The sequence below is a fragment of the Lonchura striata genome, chromosome 5 (assembly GCF_046129695.1).
Source record: "Lonchura striata isolate bLonStr1 chromosome 5, bLonStr1.mat, whole genome shotgun sequence".
NCBI classification, from domain to species: domain Eukaryota; kingdom Metazoa; phylum Chordata; class Aves; order Passeriformes; family Estrildidae; genus Lonchura; species Lonchura striata.
In genome coordinates, this window is record NC_134607.1 from 38,898,488 (window position 1) to 38,918,029 (window position 19,542).

At 36.1% G+C, this 19,542-nt stretch overlaps 1 protein-coding gene across 2 annotated transcripts in view; it reads left to right on the plus strand.

Annotated features, from left to right (window-relative positions):
* The window catches only part of PPHLN1 (periphilin 1), a 62,168-nt gene that overhangs the window by 29,874 nt on the left and 12,752 nt on the right, over positions 1-19,542 (plus strand). For both annotated transcript variants that reach the window (XM_077783479.1, XM_077783480.1), the window contains exons 9-10: positions 2,816-2,935; positions 3,851-3,991. In XM_077783479.1, the coding sequence (XP_077639605.1) occupies positions 2,816-2,935; positions 3,851-3,991 (261 nt within the window). The remainder of the gene's footprint in view (positions 1-2,815; positions 2,936-3,850; positions 3,992-19,542) is intronic.

Genomic DNA, 19,542 nt, shown 5'->3' on the forward strand with positions numbered 1-19,542 from the left:
CACTCATTTTGACACAGACACACCTGCCATGTATTCAATGGGGAAAAAACCCAGGCTTTGGTTGTGCTATGTCATTCTAAGTGCTTATCTCTTACACATCTCTTTTAGAACTGCTGTGCCAGCTGATTGCCATTGTCCTTAAGGGGGGAGGCAAGTTATGTATTTTCAGTGATGTAAATAGAGAAAATGAGATAAAAGCTATTATGCACAAGTTACATTGATTTGGATCATAACATATACTTTATAATTAGTTCACTTGTTTTGTTTATAGACTCAGCACACTGCAGCTTAGTATCAAATCCTTACTTAATACACACCTTTAAGAATAAGGAGGCATTGCAAAATCTCTGCCTCTTGTTTGAGCTTGAAGTCCGTGTTCTATAAGTGTTCTGCTTTCTTCTTCAGTCAGGTCTGATCAACCTGTATTGGTTTTTTGCCACCAGTTTGCAATATCTGCTGGCGGTGGATATCCACTTGATATCTACATAGATAGGCTACATAGAATGAAACTTTGTTTGATGGAAGTTGTTTCCCCAGACAGCATAAGTATTTATTGGGTATGCATCAGCTGCGGAAGTGACTGTTCCATGACTGTTTATAGACATTTCTCTTCTGCTTATAATGTAACTGCCCTGTGTCAGTGCAGCCTTTTGGAATCAGCCTCTTGGCACTGAACAGTTAAGTTGCCTAAGTTCTTCACTGACTCAGAAGTAGTGACAGAAGCAGTCTTGGCAAAACATGAACATCTCCAGAGCCAGAGTCTTACAACTTATCAAGGCATGAGAAATTAGTTATATGCTATATATTAGTGATTAAAGGAGATAGTTTTCAATGCTCTAAGTTATAATTTAGCTTTGAAATTCTTACAAAGGTATATATTTCCATAGCAATACCTCTTTTCACTGTAATATCTATTTGCAAATCTAAAAAGATATTTTTATCTGTAATTATTTTTTGCATATTCATGCATGTGAATTAATACCTGTTGATGTTACCTGATCTTAGCCACTTGTTTGACTATGGTATGAAATCTTTTGTGTTTTTCTTTATTAGCTCTATGGACTGTAAGCCTTGGAGGCTGTTTCCAACATAGAGCAGAAGGTGGATGTGTGAGACAGGGACAGCTGCTGAGCAAAGTGACAGGCTTTTGCTTTTCTGTTATTGATGAGATTAAAAAAATACAAAAAAAGAGAGGCTTCTGTTTTTTTGAGGGCGAGGGGGAAGCAGTTTATTTTTTCTTGTAAGATCTATTAGGTTGGTTGTTTCTTGCAAGTTTTCAGCCTAAGTAGCTGCTGCTATTTTCAGCTGAGAAATACCTTGTTCTGTCACTTCAGCTGAAGTGTACCTGTGCAAATACCATTATTTTATTCCATAAAATTCACTCAGGATTTAATACATATTTATCAACATTCAACCTTTAGAATTAAATTTAGTGAGTTTAAATGAAACAGATTTTTTTTTTTTTTTTTGTATTCTGAAAGATATTAGTTACTTTCTTTTATGGCTTGTTGAAATATAGCAGGCTATGTGAGATTTTCTATTAATTATGTTACTCCTTTCTTTTAAGAGCCCTCTTCATATCCCTGCATATTGAACTTTTTTACCTCCTGATTTCACTGGTTGTAATTCTGTAATTTGCAGTTCTAGAAAACAAGGATTCCTATTAGAACATTGTGTTGCAGTTCTCTTTTGGATTCAGATATAGGTGGTGTCTTTATGACACAGAATGCTGTGGAAGGGTTCTGTGAATTGTGTATTTATGCTATACTACAGTACAGGGGTATTTTAGATAATGCTTTGCTTGAGGTAAGAACAAAAGATGTAAGGACAGAGGACTTATGTAACTTAGACTGAACTAATGGTGAGAGGTGGTTTCTTTCATTTGGGTTTTTTGTTTGTTTGCTTTTTTTGATCTGTGTATTTGCTAAGATGGAACAGCCATTGGGTAGAAATTGTTACAGCCTTTTTCAGGTAGTAGAATTTTTGTATCTCTTCTTCAGATACTCATCTTAGTGTTATAATTTTTAATGCTAGAGTGATATAGATTCTTTGGGTGCTTCTATACATATAGTTTATTTAAACTAAATATCCACATAGTGGTAACAGGATTTATAATGCTAGCTATTCCCAAACTGATATTTGTCATTGTCTGTTTGCTGCTCTGATAGTAAAAGGGAACTAGTATTCTTAGAGAGAAATCAATTTTTAAACATTATTTATGTGAGAATTTCAATTTGAAAAAGTAGATTTAAAAGAATGTAAAGCCATGACTGACTCTATTATAAATGATTAGCATTCCGACAAATAAAAAAGAGTGGATTTTAATGGAACCAGCTCTGATCACCTAAAGTTTGGATAATGTTTTTTTGTCCCAATTTAGCTCAGATTTTATACCTTACCTCATATTTAACAGTTTATTTAAAATTTTTTTACAACCCTTTATGCCTGAAAATCACATAGTTCACTCCACTCTTGTATCTGACTTCTTTCAGTGCCCATCAGGTCTCGGAAAATGTTTCTGTTATCTCTGACCTGTGAATTTAATAAACCTTATTGGGAAAGTATAGTGGTTTTGTAGCAGTCCACTGACCTTCATTGATTTAATCTTTTTTTCTCCTCTCTTGTTTCTGTATTATCTTATATCTCCCCACTCACTTTCTCTTTTCTTTTTAAATTTGACAGCAAATGAAATAATTTCAACTTTTTTATTTCCTATTTTAAAATATTTTAGGGATTGGAATAACTGTTTATTTTAATTTTGAAGATTTTTGCCATATGTTTCATGTTCAACATTGACTATAATGTTTTTGTACAGGCCTTGGAGAAGAGCAACAGACTATCAGAAAAGGAACTTGCAGAAGCTGCAAGCAAGTGGGCAGCTGAAAAGTCAGAGAAGGCCGAGGAGAGCAATTTACCTGAAATAACAGAGTATGATGTAAGATAGGATTATTAATCCACTTATCTCAAAGTGTTACAACAATAGGCTCTTGTTTTTCTGTACTCTTCATAAAGACACATTTTGTAACTTAATATTGAATTTTTCTCCTATGCTATTAAATACTTGCTGAAGGGGAGTGAGAGGGAGACTAAAACCTTGCAATATATTTATTTTGAAGAAATACACAAAGCCACAGTATGTTTTGTTAGTATAATTTATACTATATTTATATAAATATATACTATAATTTTATAATTGATGTTGAGCTGCAACTGGCAAAATAAAGTTTCAGCTCTCCCAAGTGTTCTGCAAGGAGCTCTTGTAGTAGTGTAGGTCTGTATGCCTACTGAACTCCTTAAAATTAGGAGAGGACTTCCAAGTCAAAACATGAGTGTACATGTGAAACATAAGGCTTAAGGAGAGAAGCTCTGGTTTGTTGAGTTCTGTTTCAAGCTGTGCCAGCTTACCTTGTTGCTGCAGTGGGTATATTTTTTATTTTCCACAGAATCCTTATTTCATTATTAATCAATGTTAATTATTTGCCAGTTTATTCCCTTTTGTTTTCACCCCTTCTTGCTTTCCACTCCTGGCCATATTGAAGTGACATTATAGCCCTTCTCAATCATTTGTTCTACTGCTCTTGGATAAGATGTCTTTTTTGGGTTTTGCTATGTTAGTGGAAAATGTATTTCACACAATTGAGGCTGTGTCACAGTTTTATCATGTCATGTTTTCTACATGTTTAAAATCTGTACTTCTGTATCTGTTAAGATTGTAGCAATAATACTTAAGTAGTAGTCTTGATGAGCAAACTCGTATCTCTGATGACTGTGTTTGGGCTTTTGGGCTCACACTGCAATTGTTATTTTTCTCCAAAAGCTGAATTTATTGTTGGTTTGTTTTTTTTTTAAGGCTGGATCTTCAGCTCCATTATACATTGAGCAAACAGAGGAAATAGAGGCAAATCTAACAGACAGCATGGAATTATATGAGGACAGCCAGCTTCTGGGTCGTTCAAAAGCAATTGCAGCTAAGACAAAGGAGATTGAACAGGTGAGTCCTCTTGGCATTTTGTCACTAATACAGTAATGGTTTGCTCTGCTAAAATTACCTTGATTTATTTTTTCCTCCTCCTTAGAGTGTAATATGAATATAATTTGATTTTTCAAGATGATATGGTATCATCTCCAACAGTTTAATCCCGAAGAACCATGGCATTTATCTGCACATGGAAATTAATCAGTTTTCTACAGCTTACAACTGCTGTTGTGCAAGCTAAGACAATGACTGCCTCTTAATTCTAGTGGCCTTTGTTCAGTTGCCTGTGAAGCATTTCCTGAGCTGCAACACTATTCCTTTATATTGACACTTGAAAACCAGCTATTTACTCTATTGGTTTTGGTTTTTGGTTTGGTTTTTTTGTTTGTTTGTTTGTTTGTTTTTTGTTTTGGTTTGGTTTGGTTTCTTTTCCTTCTCTTAATATTAACTTTCCCTAATCATGTTCATGGTGGACACAGCTTTCCATATTAGTGGGGTCTGGCTGGGATGGAATTTTACCAGAATGTGCTGTAGCTATGAGAGCCATGGTGCAGTTGGTTTATCCCTGTGTCTGATCACAGGGTCACAAATGGCCTAAAAGAGCTAGGACCAGATGCATAAACTTAGGACTTTTAAAAAATGACAAACTGAAAAAAAATACACAGCCTAGGAACAAATTTTTTTAAAAATAGCTATTGTAATTAATTAGTCTCATGCTGGTGAATCTATGGTTAAATTTTTCTAGACCCTAAAGACAGGGTTGTAGTGAAAATGGATGAAAATTAGGTCATAAAACCCAAATATTGTTTTCCATATGATCTAATGTTACTGTGTTTGGTAGAGTTTGCACTTAATTTTAGAGATACCTAGATTATGTTCCATAAAATGAAATACTTTTAGGAACTTAGTTCAGAAAGGCCTGAGGAATAACTTAGGTTTAAATTTTGCACAACCAGTTTCTCCTGTTGTTGATTTGAATATTGAAGATGTCAGCTTCTGCAGAATTTAAATAAGATTCTAGAATGATGCTAGAAGTGTTTTACTGAACTGAACAAGATTGTTATTTTCTTATAAACCAGGTACTGTGAATTTGTTAAGAATTAGACAGGATATTTATTAATCATTAAAAATTAGGACTGGAAATTGATCTATGTATTTTTCAAATAAATAAATAGTTAATAAAAAATTAACTTCTGGATCATTAATTAAATTTTCTGGATTTTTAAAAAAATTGTTGTGACAAACCTTATGATTTTCATAATCATAATGAATATAATAAGTCATCATAATAAAATACTGTGAATCTTTCTATTATGTATAAAATCAGTCTGTAGTAATTTGTATGCTATTCTGTTTATTTTGAGTTCTCAGCATCTGAAAGTAAATTTAGCTTAACATTTAAATCTATAAAGGGAACTGTAAGCTTGTATATTTATAAGAAAGCTTTTTCATAGTTTATTTCTGATTGTTTGTTTTGAAGACTCAAATAATAGCAGAAAAATTATTTGTTTCCATGGACTTCTTTTCAGTTAAATTTAATTTAAGTGTTTAATGTAGTATTTCTGGAATGTAATTTTGTGTGAGGATTACTAAAATAAAATGCTTATTGCAAAGACTTATGCTGCAAGAATGGTGAAGCTGTAATCCTTCTGCAAAGTATGATTTTCAAGAGGCTGTTTTTCAGTATGCACTGAACAGCTATTAAGTTATTTAAATTAAGTAAGAAATGAAATCAGGGCATGTGCCACTGGCTATGTGTTAAAGGATTGGTAAGGGCTCAGCTAATGTTTGAGAAAGTGAGGTTTGACCCATTGAACTACTTCTGCTTCTGTCTCCTAAATGTTTATTTCTCTCAGAGCACCAGATCTAATGATGTGTTATTTTGATTCATATTTATTCTCAACCTGATTGCCAAGTATTTCTTGTCTGTTCCAGACTCCTGATAAAGCATTCTTTGCTTTGCCCTCTCCATATCCATTTGTCTCCAAAGCTCTAACCTGGAAAATGAGCAAAATTTTCCAAATATCTACTTCATAGGATGGTACTATTTCCTCTGGGAAAACCCAGAGGCAAAAAACTGTGCTGATGGAACATGCATGGTGTTGCAATGAGCAAATCCATTGCTGTGCAGCAGAGAAACAGGCAGTCTGATGCCCTGGGCAGGAGGGAGGTGGCAGCTTGTGATATAGTCTGTTTTTTCTCTTAAGAAAAACAATCAAAAATATCCCTTGAGCAATTTAATGAAATATTCATACAGGTGTTCTGTTTTAAATTATTTCATCGCAGTAGCTTGCGTATCGCTCATATCACTCTTTTGTGAAGTTGCCTCTGCCTTTTCTCTAAGCTACAATAACACAATTGCCAGTTTCAGAATTTTAAATGAAGCGTGATTGTAAATGATCACCCTGGCTCATCAAAAAAATAGGAGTATATTATTTATTTGATGGGGGACTTACTGCAAACATTCATGTAAAATCATGTCATTTGAAGAAAAACTTAAATTCTTTGTGTGCTGATGATGACAGGGCAAAATGTGTCAAACCAAGGGCTAGTTGCTTTTTGCTAGATAGTGATTATCTTTTAGGAGTCTAAAAGATAGTCACTATATAGGAGTTTGCAATAGCTTTACAAATGTTAACTGAAGCTGACACAAAGAGAAGAAACTAGAAGTTCTGCTCATGGATAAAGGCTTGGAAAAATCCAGACACTGCTTAAACAGAGCCAAGAATTATCTGCATTGCTCCCAAACTAGAAAAACCTTGAAGTGTATATTTCATTCGAAGTGTGCCAATATTACTTGGAAAGGAGGGATATGGTTACAGATGCACAGATGCTTGAAAACATTTCTGAACTGGGACTGCAGATCATGACAATTTTGTCTCATCTTTGAAACAGCAGGCATAGTAACATTCTTGTGGAAACACCTAGGTTGCATAGGACTTAGCGCAGCTGATCTCCTCAAAACAGGGCCTTAGATCAGGTCATTCAGGGCTCTGCTAACCTGAGCCCTGCATATTTGTGATGAAGGAGGCTCTGCTGTATCCCTGGGTAGCCTCTTCCAATGTCTTGAGCTCTTTGTCTTGAGCCCAGCTGCTGTCACGTTCCAGAACATGGTTTCTTTCCATCAAGCACACGGTTTCTGCTCACTCTTCTTGACAGCTTTCTGTCTTCATTCTTGAACTGTAGATTCTCAGCTCCTTGGTGTGGTCCCCTGCTTTTGGGACCTGCTCCACTGGGTGTGGGCTCTGCTGCTCTCTGGGAAGGGTTGATTTCCTAGAAACCTCTGGCTCTGACACTTCATGATTGGAAGAGTAGGGGTTTTTTCTGCACTTTTGCGTGGCAAGTACTGTGGAAATGGTTCCCTTCAATCCAGGTGCAGAGTCTTTTCAATCTTTGTTTTTCTGCATGGAGTGGAAATTGTGCAGCATTAATGTGTGTGTCTCGTATTTTAATATATCCCATTATGTGTTTTTTAATGTTCTGTCCATAATAAAAAGCTTTGTAGAGTTGTTTGGTTTTTTTTAATAGAATGCTGAGATAATTAGCTTTCTGGGTTGGGATGTTTTTTGGTTGTTTGGTTGGGGTTTTTTTGACGTTAGGCATTTCCTTAGTTCTTTGACCATGCATTTCCCTCTTTTCTTTGCTTTTACAATTTTGAAATAAGGTGTTAAATGTTGTCTGAGCATTTGCCTGAGCATGATAAGGTAGAAACCCATTAAACAGATGCTTAAAAGATTGGTCTGGTTGCTTGTAAACAGCATAGTAGTGAATTTTGCATTTGCATGTTAGGTTCAATGAATGTCTATAGTTTGCTAATGTAACAATTTCATGCACTTTTTAAATATCTTTGCATTTAATGGCGCACATTAAGGTAATATTTTGGAGTTGTTTAGTTTCTGGTTTTATATAGTTAAGCATCAGCTTATGCTTTTAACATGTAATGTGCTGAAGTGTGGTGGTTTTTTTTGGAAGCGATGATAAATGTGTCCCTGGTGTTAAGTTCATAATTGGAGCTATTCAACATCAGTGTTGCACAAAAGGCTATCTCTTTGTTCTTCCTTCATGAGCACAGGTAGCAGGGATTCTTGAAATGTCTTATCTTGTCTAGACATCAAGTCTGTAACACTGTGTTAATTAGTCCATTATTATGTGTCCACTTTTCTTACATGTTGCATATTCAAGTTGGAGTGACATGTACTACCTCTGAAAATCTATTCTTTTCTGAAGACAAATTTTACCAAATGATAATTTTACCAAGTACCCTCCTTTATCCTGTCAAAAAAATCAAACCTCTGAGTTTCTGTCTCAGTTTGGCTAATACCACAGATTTCTGGCATGTAAGGAATTAATTAAGTACAGGAAATAATACATTTCATAAACGCTTTCTTATTCTTAATGGAATCACTGGCTGACTGTATGCTTTCAGTTCACCAATGTTTTTAAATGTTCAGCAGAACGATATTTTTTAATGTTTAAACATTTAGTTTAATTTGTTCTTTAGCTGACATCCTAAATTAATATTGCTTGTTAAGAGTCCTCAATAGTATTAATGAGCTGTTACCCTAATGGGACTGCTTTGTTGCTGGAAGAGGCTGAAAATCAGATCTTTCTAAAGCTTGTGTTTGAGACTTCATAGCTATGGTACATAGAAAGAGGGAAAAATGGGGTGTGGCTAGGTCCAAGCTGCCCAAATTCTGTTTCCAGATCTGCTAACTCCTTTTCGTTTTTAGGTAAATTACTGACATCTCTGACCTAGAAGTAACAATTAAGTAAGAATAACAGGTCTTAGCAGTTACAAGGTGTCTGTGTAGTTTGAGAAGAACTGTTTCTTGTTCCCCTTCTTTGTCATAGTTCTTGTTCTAGTAGGATCTATATAACAATAGCTGAATTGTCTTTGTGTGTACTTAACACTTGTTAATGGGACTCTGTTCGCTAGAGATGCTGCTCTTGAGAGAAGACTGACTTCTCACAGAGTGATATTTTACACTGAAAGGACTTTGTTAAAATTTTTGGTTTTAGTATCAACAAAACATGACTAAAATTATACAGGTATTTCTGTCATAATAAAATAGCTACAGTTTGTGTAGTGTATGGGAGTTTACTGTATGCTTTCCTCACTGCCCCCAACTCCTCCTGTGTCCTTTGCTATTTCTGTTTTGCTTCAAGCAAAACTGTTTTACAGTTCTTTAACAGTATAAAGATGAAAGAGGATGTAAACATGAAGTATTTTCTGTATCTTGGCTAGGGATAAGCTCATGGTAAGCGCATTAGAAAAGTTTTGTAAGGCTTGGATGTGACAGATTAAGTGTTGTAAGTTCTAGGAGTTTTATTAAAATAAGTATATTAATAAATTGGAGTAATGGAAATCCAGGAAGGGATGAAGGAGGATGTCAGAGCTGGCCTTGGATGTACCTTTTCTTTTGAAAAACTCACTTCAGCTGAGCCAGGGAAACTGGTTCCCGTTTCCTTGTTGATCTGCTTGTGCTGTTGCTCATTTCAGGCAAAATTATCTAGGTTAAAAAAATCCCTAATTAAAATATCAGTTAAGAAGTAGGTGAGTTAGGTGAGTTAAGTGAAGCTGAAGGAACTGGAACAGTAGCGAAAAACTCATTAAAGGATTATTTCTGGTTGTGGATGAGGTCAGACATGCTTTGTTTCTGACAGGAGTAGACCAGACAAGAGTAAAGATGAGAGTAAAGATGGGGAAGCTGTAGATTATCACTCCTTCCTAGCTCTGCTGTTGTCCTTCAAACCTTCTGTGCTTAATACACAGTGACAAGGCCTTGACGATGGACTCATCTTCCTCAGTCTAATTTGGTTGGTAGCGTAGTAATACGTATCATGCCTCCTCTGAGCTTATAAATATAAGTTGTAATTAAGTGTGTTAATTTATTTTTTCCTAATTAGGAAAACATTTGTGTCCGGTTTTGTTATTTTGCCTTAAGCTTCTCAGAAAAATTTATGATAAGTCTTTTACTTAATTATATCATCTGCCTACATGGTTATTAGTTTCCTTGTATCAGTATCCCTCTCCTTAAAAGTCAAGTGATTCATTTCTTTCTACATATTCCTAGACACATTTCATATTAATTCTGACCTCCTAATTTTTCTATCTTTTAGTATTTATTCTAGACTTCCTTTTTACCATTACAAAATCAAAGCAGTCACATTGTAATTCTTATATGATCTCTGTATTTCATGCTTGCCTTAAGGTGTTTTTTTTTTGTTTTGTGGTGGGTTTTTTTGTTTTTTTTTTTTTTTTTTTTTGTTTATTTGTTTGGTTTTTTGTGCTGGGGTTTTTCAATTTTGCAAATATGACCTATTTAGAAATTCATGTTTTCACGGAGAATATATTTCATGGAGAATATAAAATATAAAATACATTGTATCTTTTATTCTTCTTATGAATACATTTATTTAAAGCAGGATACTTGTGAAAGGACATGAAAACTTCAGCTGTTTTTCTTTTCTTGTGTTTGGGCCACCATGCTTTAGAAATTGTAGTCCTGCACTTTCCGTTTCTTCAGCTGTGTTTTATTCCCTTTCTATGGACATTAATGGATTATTTGGTGTGCACTGCTGTGTTCGTAATTACAAACTGCTGCATATGCAAAAGCAGTGCAACTCATTTTGCTCAGCACCTGAAGGTATGGTTTAATAAGGAATTATATTACCACATTTCAGATTTTTGCCAGCAGCTTTTTTCATTGGAAAGCTGCTAAAAAGTGAGTTATTTAATATGCAGTGCTCATAGGGAAATACTTTTAAGAGAATTTAATACCAGAAATATATGCATTTATCCAGTAACAGTGGGGTGTTTCTTGGAGGGGATTGAATTAAATGTAACTCACCTTTAGCTTTCACCACTATTTATTGAAGATCACGTTTGCCTTATGTTTTTTTCATGTAAACAGTTCTAAGCCTGTGCTGATCACATTATTTTGAAGTTGCCAAATGCTGGCTATTCAACCCATTGACAAATGTAGTGTTTTTGATGTAGTGGCACTTCATTACCTTATCAAGCAGCCTGCAGACTGCAAGATCTCAGAGGATTGTTTGCTTACAGACATTCTTAAATAGCATTGTTTACAGGTGTTAGAATTTCGTGGCAGATCTCTAGAAGACTTAAATGGGAGAGGGCTAGTGATTAGATACTTGATTAAATTGCTGGACTTGGTTGAAACCAAAAGAAATGTGGAAAAAGGTTGTTCAAATCTGAAAGACAAGATCGACTTCTTGGTCAGATAAAGTGATAATCTAAGGACTTATTCATTAAATAGCATTTTTTCAATCAAAAGCTGGTAGTGATTGTTTGACTTAAAATTTCTGGTTCTGTGGTGAGAAACCCAAAGAGCAAAAACAGGATGAAAGACTTGGAAACTATAATAGTGAGTGGGCTGGAAAGAAGAAAGAATAGTTTCAAGAGATGATGAGTGTCAACAGGATTGGAAAAGGTGTTAGGAAGAGAAGAAACTCACTAAAAACGTGTGGGCCTTGATATGCAATTAGGAATTAATTTTGAGAAATTGCCTACTGAAGAAACTGTCAAAAGTTGAGATGCTTGGAAGGATAAGCAGAATTGACACTGGCAAACCTCCTGGGAATGATGAAGGATAAAACCAGAAATGAATTGTCTGAGGCTTGACAAAGGCAGTAGTTTATGTGGGAGTGAGGGTTATTGTTTTTGTGGGCTGGGTTTTTTTAATTTGTTTGAGTTTTTTTCTTGGGGTTGTTTTATTGGGCGGGGTGGGGGGGAGGCTTGATGGTGGGCTTTTCTTGTTGGTTTTTATAACTTGGATTTAATTCAGAGGATAGATCCTTCCCTCCAACTTGGTCTCCAGCCTATTCTTGCTTTAACAGAAGGGCATTGGTGGATTTAAGAAGTCGGCTAGCAGTGATGTTTTTTTAAGGATTAAAGATAAAATTATCTCTTAGTAGGCTCAATGCACTGAGGATTAATTTTTAATGTTTTTTATTCTTACAACCTACTGTCTCTTCAGCATTGTAACTAGGGAAACTTGCTACTTCTTGGATTGAAGCAGAATAAGAACAGAATCAGTCCTGTACACCTAGTAATTAGATCCAGAAATTTAAACACCCCCAGAAATAGCCCAAGCTCAAAGAACTACCGTGTAGCATCTCTACCCTCCAAACACTGATTATGTATTAGTTCTATCAGTATTCCTGATGCAGTCTGAGCATTGATCTTCTGAAAGACTTAGAGAGGTTGCAGGAGTCCAAGTGGTTTTTAAAACAATATATATATATATATAGATAGATAGATAGATAGGGCACACAGAGCACAGTGTCATGAGGAAAAGTTTCATAAAACCATATGTGATGATGGGACGGTGGTAACTGAGCAAACATGTAAAAATCCATGGAAAGTGGCAAATGAATGGTAGTGGCAGAAGGGTAGGTGACAGGAAGGAGCTGATGTTTGACATGGAATCTAGTTTCCATTTCTCCTGCACTGACAAGTACTTTCAGGCCTCAGGAGGTTGAAACAGACAGCAACAGAAGAGTATCACACACAAAACCTGTAGGTAAGGAAATGTGAAGTGTGAATCTACAGTTTTATGGGGTTTTGTGTGTCTTTTACAGACTGTTCTTTATGCAACAGAAGCTTGTTTTGTAGGTGACAGCTTTCCTGGTGCTTGTAGTTTAATCCTCTAACCCATTTGTAATTTGGTTTATGTACAACAATGACTCATGTATAAATATAGGATCATCTGTGACCAAACACATTTGCTGACAAGCTGTGTTTGTCACCTTATTCGTAAATTTATGTGCTGTATCTCAGTGTCTCGCCTAGCCCGATGTCCTCTTTCTTTTGGCAGTTGTTCCATTGAGTAGGTTAAATTCAATATGTTTTAAAGATGCGTAAATGATGCCTTTTTGTTTTCTATGACCTTTAAAATACATGGTAATATCATAGTTTTAAAAGGCATCAGATTTGGAAACTTTTCTACAGTTTAATTTACTAAATTATGTGGGGGAAAAAAATCTATAGTTGCATAAGATGCTTATGCATGTGCTGCTTCTTTAAGTTAAGATTATGAAAACATTAGATTTTTATCTTGGGGTATAAATGACTAATATACATTACCATTTATTGCTGACCCACAAAAGATTACTTTCCTGTGTTTTGTTTGACTCTTATTTGCATTGGTGTGGTGACTTGAGTCTTCAGCGGTTGTCTGGAAATACCCTTGTATGGATATCACAATGGCATGCTTAAAAAAAAGAATAGCATAAAAACAAGGACCAAGATTCCCCACAGGAAAAAGTTTGTTGTGCCTGTTTTACCTTTCTACTTTGAATTGGAAAGGCTAAGTCAAGTCAGCCTGACTTGAAAAAAACACAGAAAGTGAATACTGACAAAATTGAGTGGGTCATGTATTGTTTCTGGTTTTTAACCATCCGGGTTTTTTACCGTTCCTGGTTCTTCACTGCTTCTTGAGAAGTAGTGTTCATACATTAATTTTCTGCACTACTGAACTTCAAGTACTGCTCTGAATGACACTAATAACCTGTAATTGATGGGTTTGATACTGTTTTTCCAAGGTCTAATTTGTTTGTTAGCAATCTTTCCCCTTCTCCTTACTCCAGATAGCATATATACTTGGTTTCATTACAGCATGAAATGTTCTACTTATATGGTTACTGTGTGTACTTATTTGACCACAACTACACACCTCACAATCAGTTCTCTCTCTCTCTTTGTATAGTAAATAATTTATGTATTAACTTTTTTGGTCACATGCTCCCTAAATTAAAAAAAATATCCACTTAAGCATTTTTAAACACAAAATCATAAATAGATTAGGATATGCTGACACAAGCTTTTCAGTGATCATCTCCAGCTGGAAATTTGCCCATTTTATTATGTTTCTTCACTTGGCTTCCTGGAGAAACTATCTTAAGCAATCTCAGTATCTGTGCTGTGTATCTTTTGACTCTATTGCCTGATTTCAACTAAATTCAATTTAGGCATAAACCAAGATGATCAGTTGTTACAGGTGTTATGAAAATAGGCAGTAACAGAAACTGTACTAGTTCCAGTGGAGACTATATTATGATTGCACCCCATTATATATCAATAAACCCCTTAAGCAAGTGCTGCAGTCAAAACCAACCTGTAGCACTGCAGACTTCAGCTGCATAGTACAAAGAGTTTGGTGGCAACCATAGTTTGAGGAATTTAATCCCTGTATTATACTGTTCCCTGTGCTGGCACAGTAGTCTTTGTGGGGCTTGACCATGAATGAGGTCAAGAAAAAGAAAGAAGGGTTTGCAGACACTTACTTAACTAGATCTCTTAAGCACAGTGTGCTTCCTTAAACGTGCCTGCTGCCACAAGAGAGTAGCCACCCTGTGCTGTTAGTCAAGCCACTACTGTCTCTGGACATTCAGTATCCTGAAAGTACTGCTTTAGACACAGTCATTTAATCATCAGGCAGAAATCTATAGAAAGCTGTAGTCTTTGGTGGTATTTTCACTGTAACTGCTTATTCTTATCATAGGGAAGATAAAACTTGGAGAAGTTTTTGTTCAGTTTCTAAAGCTGCCATGACTAGAGCTGTCATCTTCTTTAAGACACCTCACCATCTTCTAACATTGACAGTGAGGTTCTACATATTTTTGAGAATTACCTCACTTGGAAGCACTAGTGCATCATTAAATATCTTTGGAACAGCCCCTTTCACCTGGCCTGTTGGAGTCATACTTGGATTTATTGTGAAACAATCTGGCCTCTAAATTCTTGGAATTATTTCTAGCTGAGGATTGAGGTGACCTTGGAATTGGAGGGTGGAAATCTGGAAGAGATGAAAGGATTTATGGTGACAGGAGAGGTAGGGTTAGTAACTGAGTGTGGGAAGCAATGAACAAGGGTAGGACTGGACTCGCAGTTGAAAAAAAAGAAGTGAGATTTTTGCCAAGATCAGGAACTGCAGCCAAGAGGGTGGGGGAAGGAATGAGATGGGGAACATGGGTGGAGATGGGAATTTATTCCACAGAAGCTCTAAAGCCCATGGGCAAATGCAGTGGAGTTTCTCCCTGGCTGGAGGGCGGAGACAGTACATCATGCAAGAAAACCCGCTGCTATTTCTGGTGCCAGAAACTAGTGGGAAGCAGTCAGGTGCTTCCAGCTTGGTGTCTTCCTCTCTGGATGTCCTTGAGGCGTCTGCAGGAAGCTACAATTGTAAGGCAGGAAATGCAGTGTTCCTGCATCAAGTACCTGGAATTGCTTACTAAAAAAATTGATAAACATGCTATCCACTGCTGTTGTTCTGTTTGGTTCAGTTTACTGTATTCATCATCGACTAGGATGTAAATGTAATGTAACTTAATGTAAAAACGAGTTTTTAATTAAATTATTAATCTGCTTACCCAAGTGTAGGTCTAGCCATAACTCAAAAATGCCCTGACAACTTTTTTTTAATGCTTTTCATAGTGTCAAATTTACTCTTGGGCATCACTACAGCTCACTGTACAGTTTTCCTTTTTCTTATGTTGATATGGAAGGAGATTTCTTGCAACTATGTTTTTGTGAAAATCAGAAGCAGAGATAAGCATGTGATTATCTGGTGTCTCATGACCCAGAAAAGTTACTAAAAAACCCTGTACTTCAGGAGTGTTCCTTTCTACTTTAAGTAGGATGGACTTTTTGCTACCCAGAAAAGCATGTATCATTATATTGAGCTGGCTCTGAAGCTTTTTAATGTGTGTAGGTGTTACTCGTGTCACAGTAAGCAGCCAGAGCAGTGATCCCAAAGAGAAGTATCTCATCTACTACTCATCTCAACCTACTGTAAAGGTTGTTCGAAGTATTCCTAACAAAACATATGTGCATATTGCTGAGGAGTTATATTGAGATATGCAGAGGTCTGTTGGGAATAAAGTACTGAGCTTGGTATTGTCTGTTGTGGATCAACTAAGATTTTAAAAGAGGAAAGAACATTTAGCATGTTACCCGAGTATGAATATTCAGTGTCTGGTGTCAGGTAAGGTTTTATGAATGTAAGGATAGAAATTTCCATTGGTATGTTTGCAGTTAATTTCACTATATATCACTCAGCAGGTAGATGTAACTGGTAAGCAAATAGTTTTTTCCTGTATTCCTTAAAGCTGCTGTATTACATACTACATTAAAGCTTTTTTTTCCCTTGAACAGTTGCTGTTATTATTTTACACAGTCCACAGTACTCTTAAATACATAAATACATTAAATAATTGTTTAGTATGTAAATCAGTTCTTTGTCTGTGCTTATCCTTGAAATACCAAAATGCCTTACCAGCTGATTTAAAAATAGAAAGTTTGCAATGTTTATATAAATTTATGTGATTTGAAGGAACAACAAGCCCACTGGATTTTATAATTTAAGTGTGAAAGCCTCATTCATTTTCATTGTTGTTTTTTTTTATTTAATTTGGCTTGCTCTGTTCTAAATAATTCAATATTTTTTCCTAATTTAATTCTGATTCCAAACAGTATAGTTCAGTCTTTATTAGCATGAGCTGTTCAGTTTTTGTTTCGGTCTTGGTTTTGTTTGTTTGTGTTTAGTTGGGTTTTTTTAGTTGTTTGTGGGAGGTTTTTTTGGTGTTATTGAGGGGGTGTTTGTCTTTTGTAAGTTCTGGAAGGCCGTGTGGAGGAAGGAATGCCTGACTTTTCAGGATATGTTTATATGAATAATGTCTGTGTATTCTGCATCTTTGAGAACACATGGTAATTTTGTATGATGTAGGGTTCAAAGGTAAATGGTATGGTACTGTTTCTTTTGGCTATTGCATTAAAGTGTTTGACCTTTAGCAACCTGTTGTTATCTTAGGCAGTAAACTGTTTAGTTCTGCTTATCAAAAGAGACTTTACTGCTCTCTTTCCATGCTGTTCTCATCCAAAACACACTGTATCAATCTGGCATCAGTAGACTTTATCAGCATCAGCTATATTCTGTTTAGAGATTAGGCATAAAAAGTTTATGTTGTAAGAGTACATTTTATTCAGTGAATATTTTCATTTGTAGTTCAGTGGTTTCCAGTTTCATTATCTAGATTAGATATTTTTTTGTATTACCTCCTTATTACCTTACTCTTTCCCACATTTTTAGCTGTTTGACTTGAAATTACTTAGTTTGGTGTCACTGTAAAGTGAGTTCTCACACTATATATACCCTGTGTCTATCTAAAGGTAAGGTTAAAATGGCAAAGTAAGTATTTTTGCAGATTTCTGACAGATTTTCTAATTATTTGGGGATCCCTTCAAATCATAACTTGGTGGTGGTAATTTGAAACTTGATTAAGTGTTTAGTTAAACAAGTCCTCTGTACCTTCAGTTGTCTGTGTGATTTACTAAAGTGAAGTTCTATTATTGGATTATTGGCCAGTGGCAGAGTTTGCTATATCTCTGAAGTAACCATAATTCATAATGCTGCTGGTGATACTCAACAAATCTGTAACCTGCAGGAAGGTGATGGAGTTTGAGGGTACCTGCTAGTTGTTCTAGCTATTTTTTTTTTATTAACTTGTTAATTTACATGATGCTTTACTGTTGTTACTAGTAAACAAATGCTGTTACCATAATCAGCCTCTTCTTGGTTTATAGTTTGAGTAAATAGGATATTTCATGAAGTAAATCCAAGAAGACTGAGTCTATCCTTGTGTCAGCATTTGAGTGTCTGGCAGGACCAGGGCAGTGATTGTCCTCCTGTACTGGGCACTGGTGAGGCAAATTCTGTGTCTGGTTCTGGGCCCCTCACTACAAGAAGTACAGTGAGGAGCTGGAGCTTGTCTGGAGAAGGGCAGCACAGCTGGTAAAGGGGCTGAAACTCAATTCTTATGAGGAGCAGCTGAGAGAGTTGGGGGTGTTAATCCTGGAGAAAAGGAGCCTCAGGGTGGGCCTTATCACTCTATAACTGCCTGAAAGGAGATTGTAGCCATGTGGAGATCAGTCTCTTCTTGCAGGTAGCAAGTGACAGGACAAGAGGAAATGGCCCCAAGTTGCATCAGGGGCCCAAAGGGGACGTTTGGGTTTGATATTAGGAAGAATTCACCAGAACAGTTGTCAAACATTTGAACAGGGTGCCCAGTAGAGTAGTGGAATCACTAGCTGTGGTGGTATTTGAAAGATGTGTAGATGTGGCACTTGGGAACAAGGTTTAGTGGTGCACTTGGCAGTGTTATGTTTACAGCTGGACTCAATCTTAAAGATCATCCTTAATGATTATGTGATTCTGAGTTTTATCTCCTGAGTATTGGAAATATCTCTGTTACTTTTTGACTTGGTGGATTTGTTGCATCATGCTGCTACCAAAATTTGTAGGTGTCAGGCATCACAGAAAGTTGCTCTAAGCTGTCAGAAGAATACAGAGCTAAAGCTCTCAAAAAGAAACCCCAGCACAGAACAGTTTTTGATGATCCCAGTTGCTTCTCTTTTTTTATGACAGATTGAAGCTAGACTCAAAAAGAATCAAAGCTTTTCAATGTATGCCAGAATCCAAAGACAAGCAAGCACTTCAAAAAGTCACGAGTGTGTTTGTGTATCTTGCCAAGTTTGCTTCCAGTCTGTCCTTTGTCAATTCACCCACCCCATCAGACAACTTTTGGAAAATGTTCCATGACACTGGATTGAATAGGCAGACATTCCTTGAATGAGTTTGATAGGTAAAAGTTCTTGTGCTGAAATGCTGCAGTGTTGCATAACTATCTCATTAAGGAAAACTTGAAAAAAGACTGTAGAGAGCCAGTGTCGTTAGAAGATGTTTTTAAGTACAAAATGGGCTTGTTTTTCACAATGAAAAAGATGAGTGATTTCCAAGCTCTTTTGAACCAGCTAATCGCTGTGATTCTTCAGTATTACTTTTGACTGTAAGCCAAATTTATTGAATAATTAATTCCAAGTATTATGGAATATGGTCAGTGGTACATCCACTCAGTAAATGCAGAACTCATACTACATTCCCTTGGAACCATAGTTGGTAATAGCTGCCCTAAGACATATGATTTACTAACCATAAAAACCAATCTCTACTCCTTGTGGCTTTCTCTTTAGGAAGAGACATGCTTTCTGTTTTTTACCAATTTTGGATCAGATTTCTGCTTCCAAATTGATGTGCAAATAACTAGAATTGTGGAAACAGATTTAGAAGGAGAGAGTTTGTGTGTTGAATGCTAAAAACACAGAAGGAATGAACATATTTACAATAAGAAATGAGGCTTCATCATACAGGTTCTCTGACCTACTCCAGTCCCAGCCATTGTGCCAGCTTCACTGTCTGTTTCTGTACATATTTTGTTTTTGACTGGAATTACATACTAAGGTATGCAAACATTTAAAAACAGATCCTGTGTGCTTTGTCTGTCTGGATTAGGTGGAAGTTCTTTGAGTGTTTCCAGATGAGCTCAAGGTGGACACACTAGTGTAAGCCTATAGATAAACGTCCTCTTTAGATGTCATCCATAGCTGCACATTACTTTTTCACCCAGGATAGGTGATTCCTCCCTGCAACCCAACTGATGTCCTAGCATGTGACCTAATCAGACTGGTTTTGCCTAAGAATTCATTT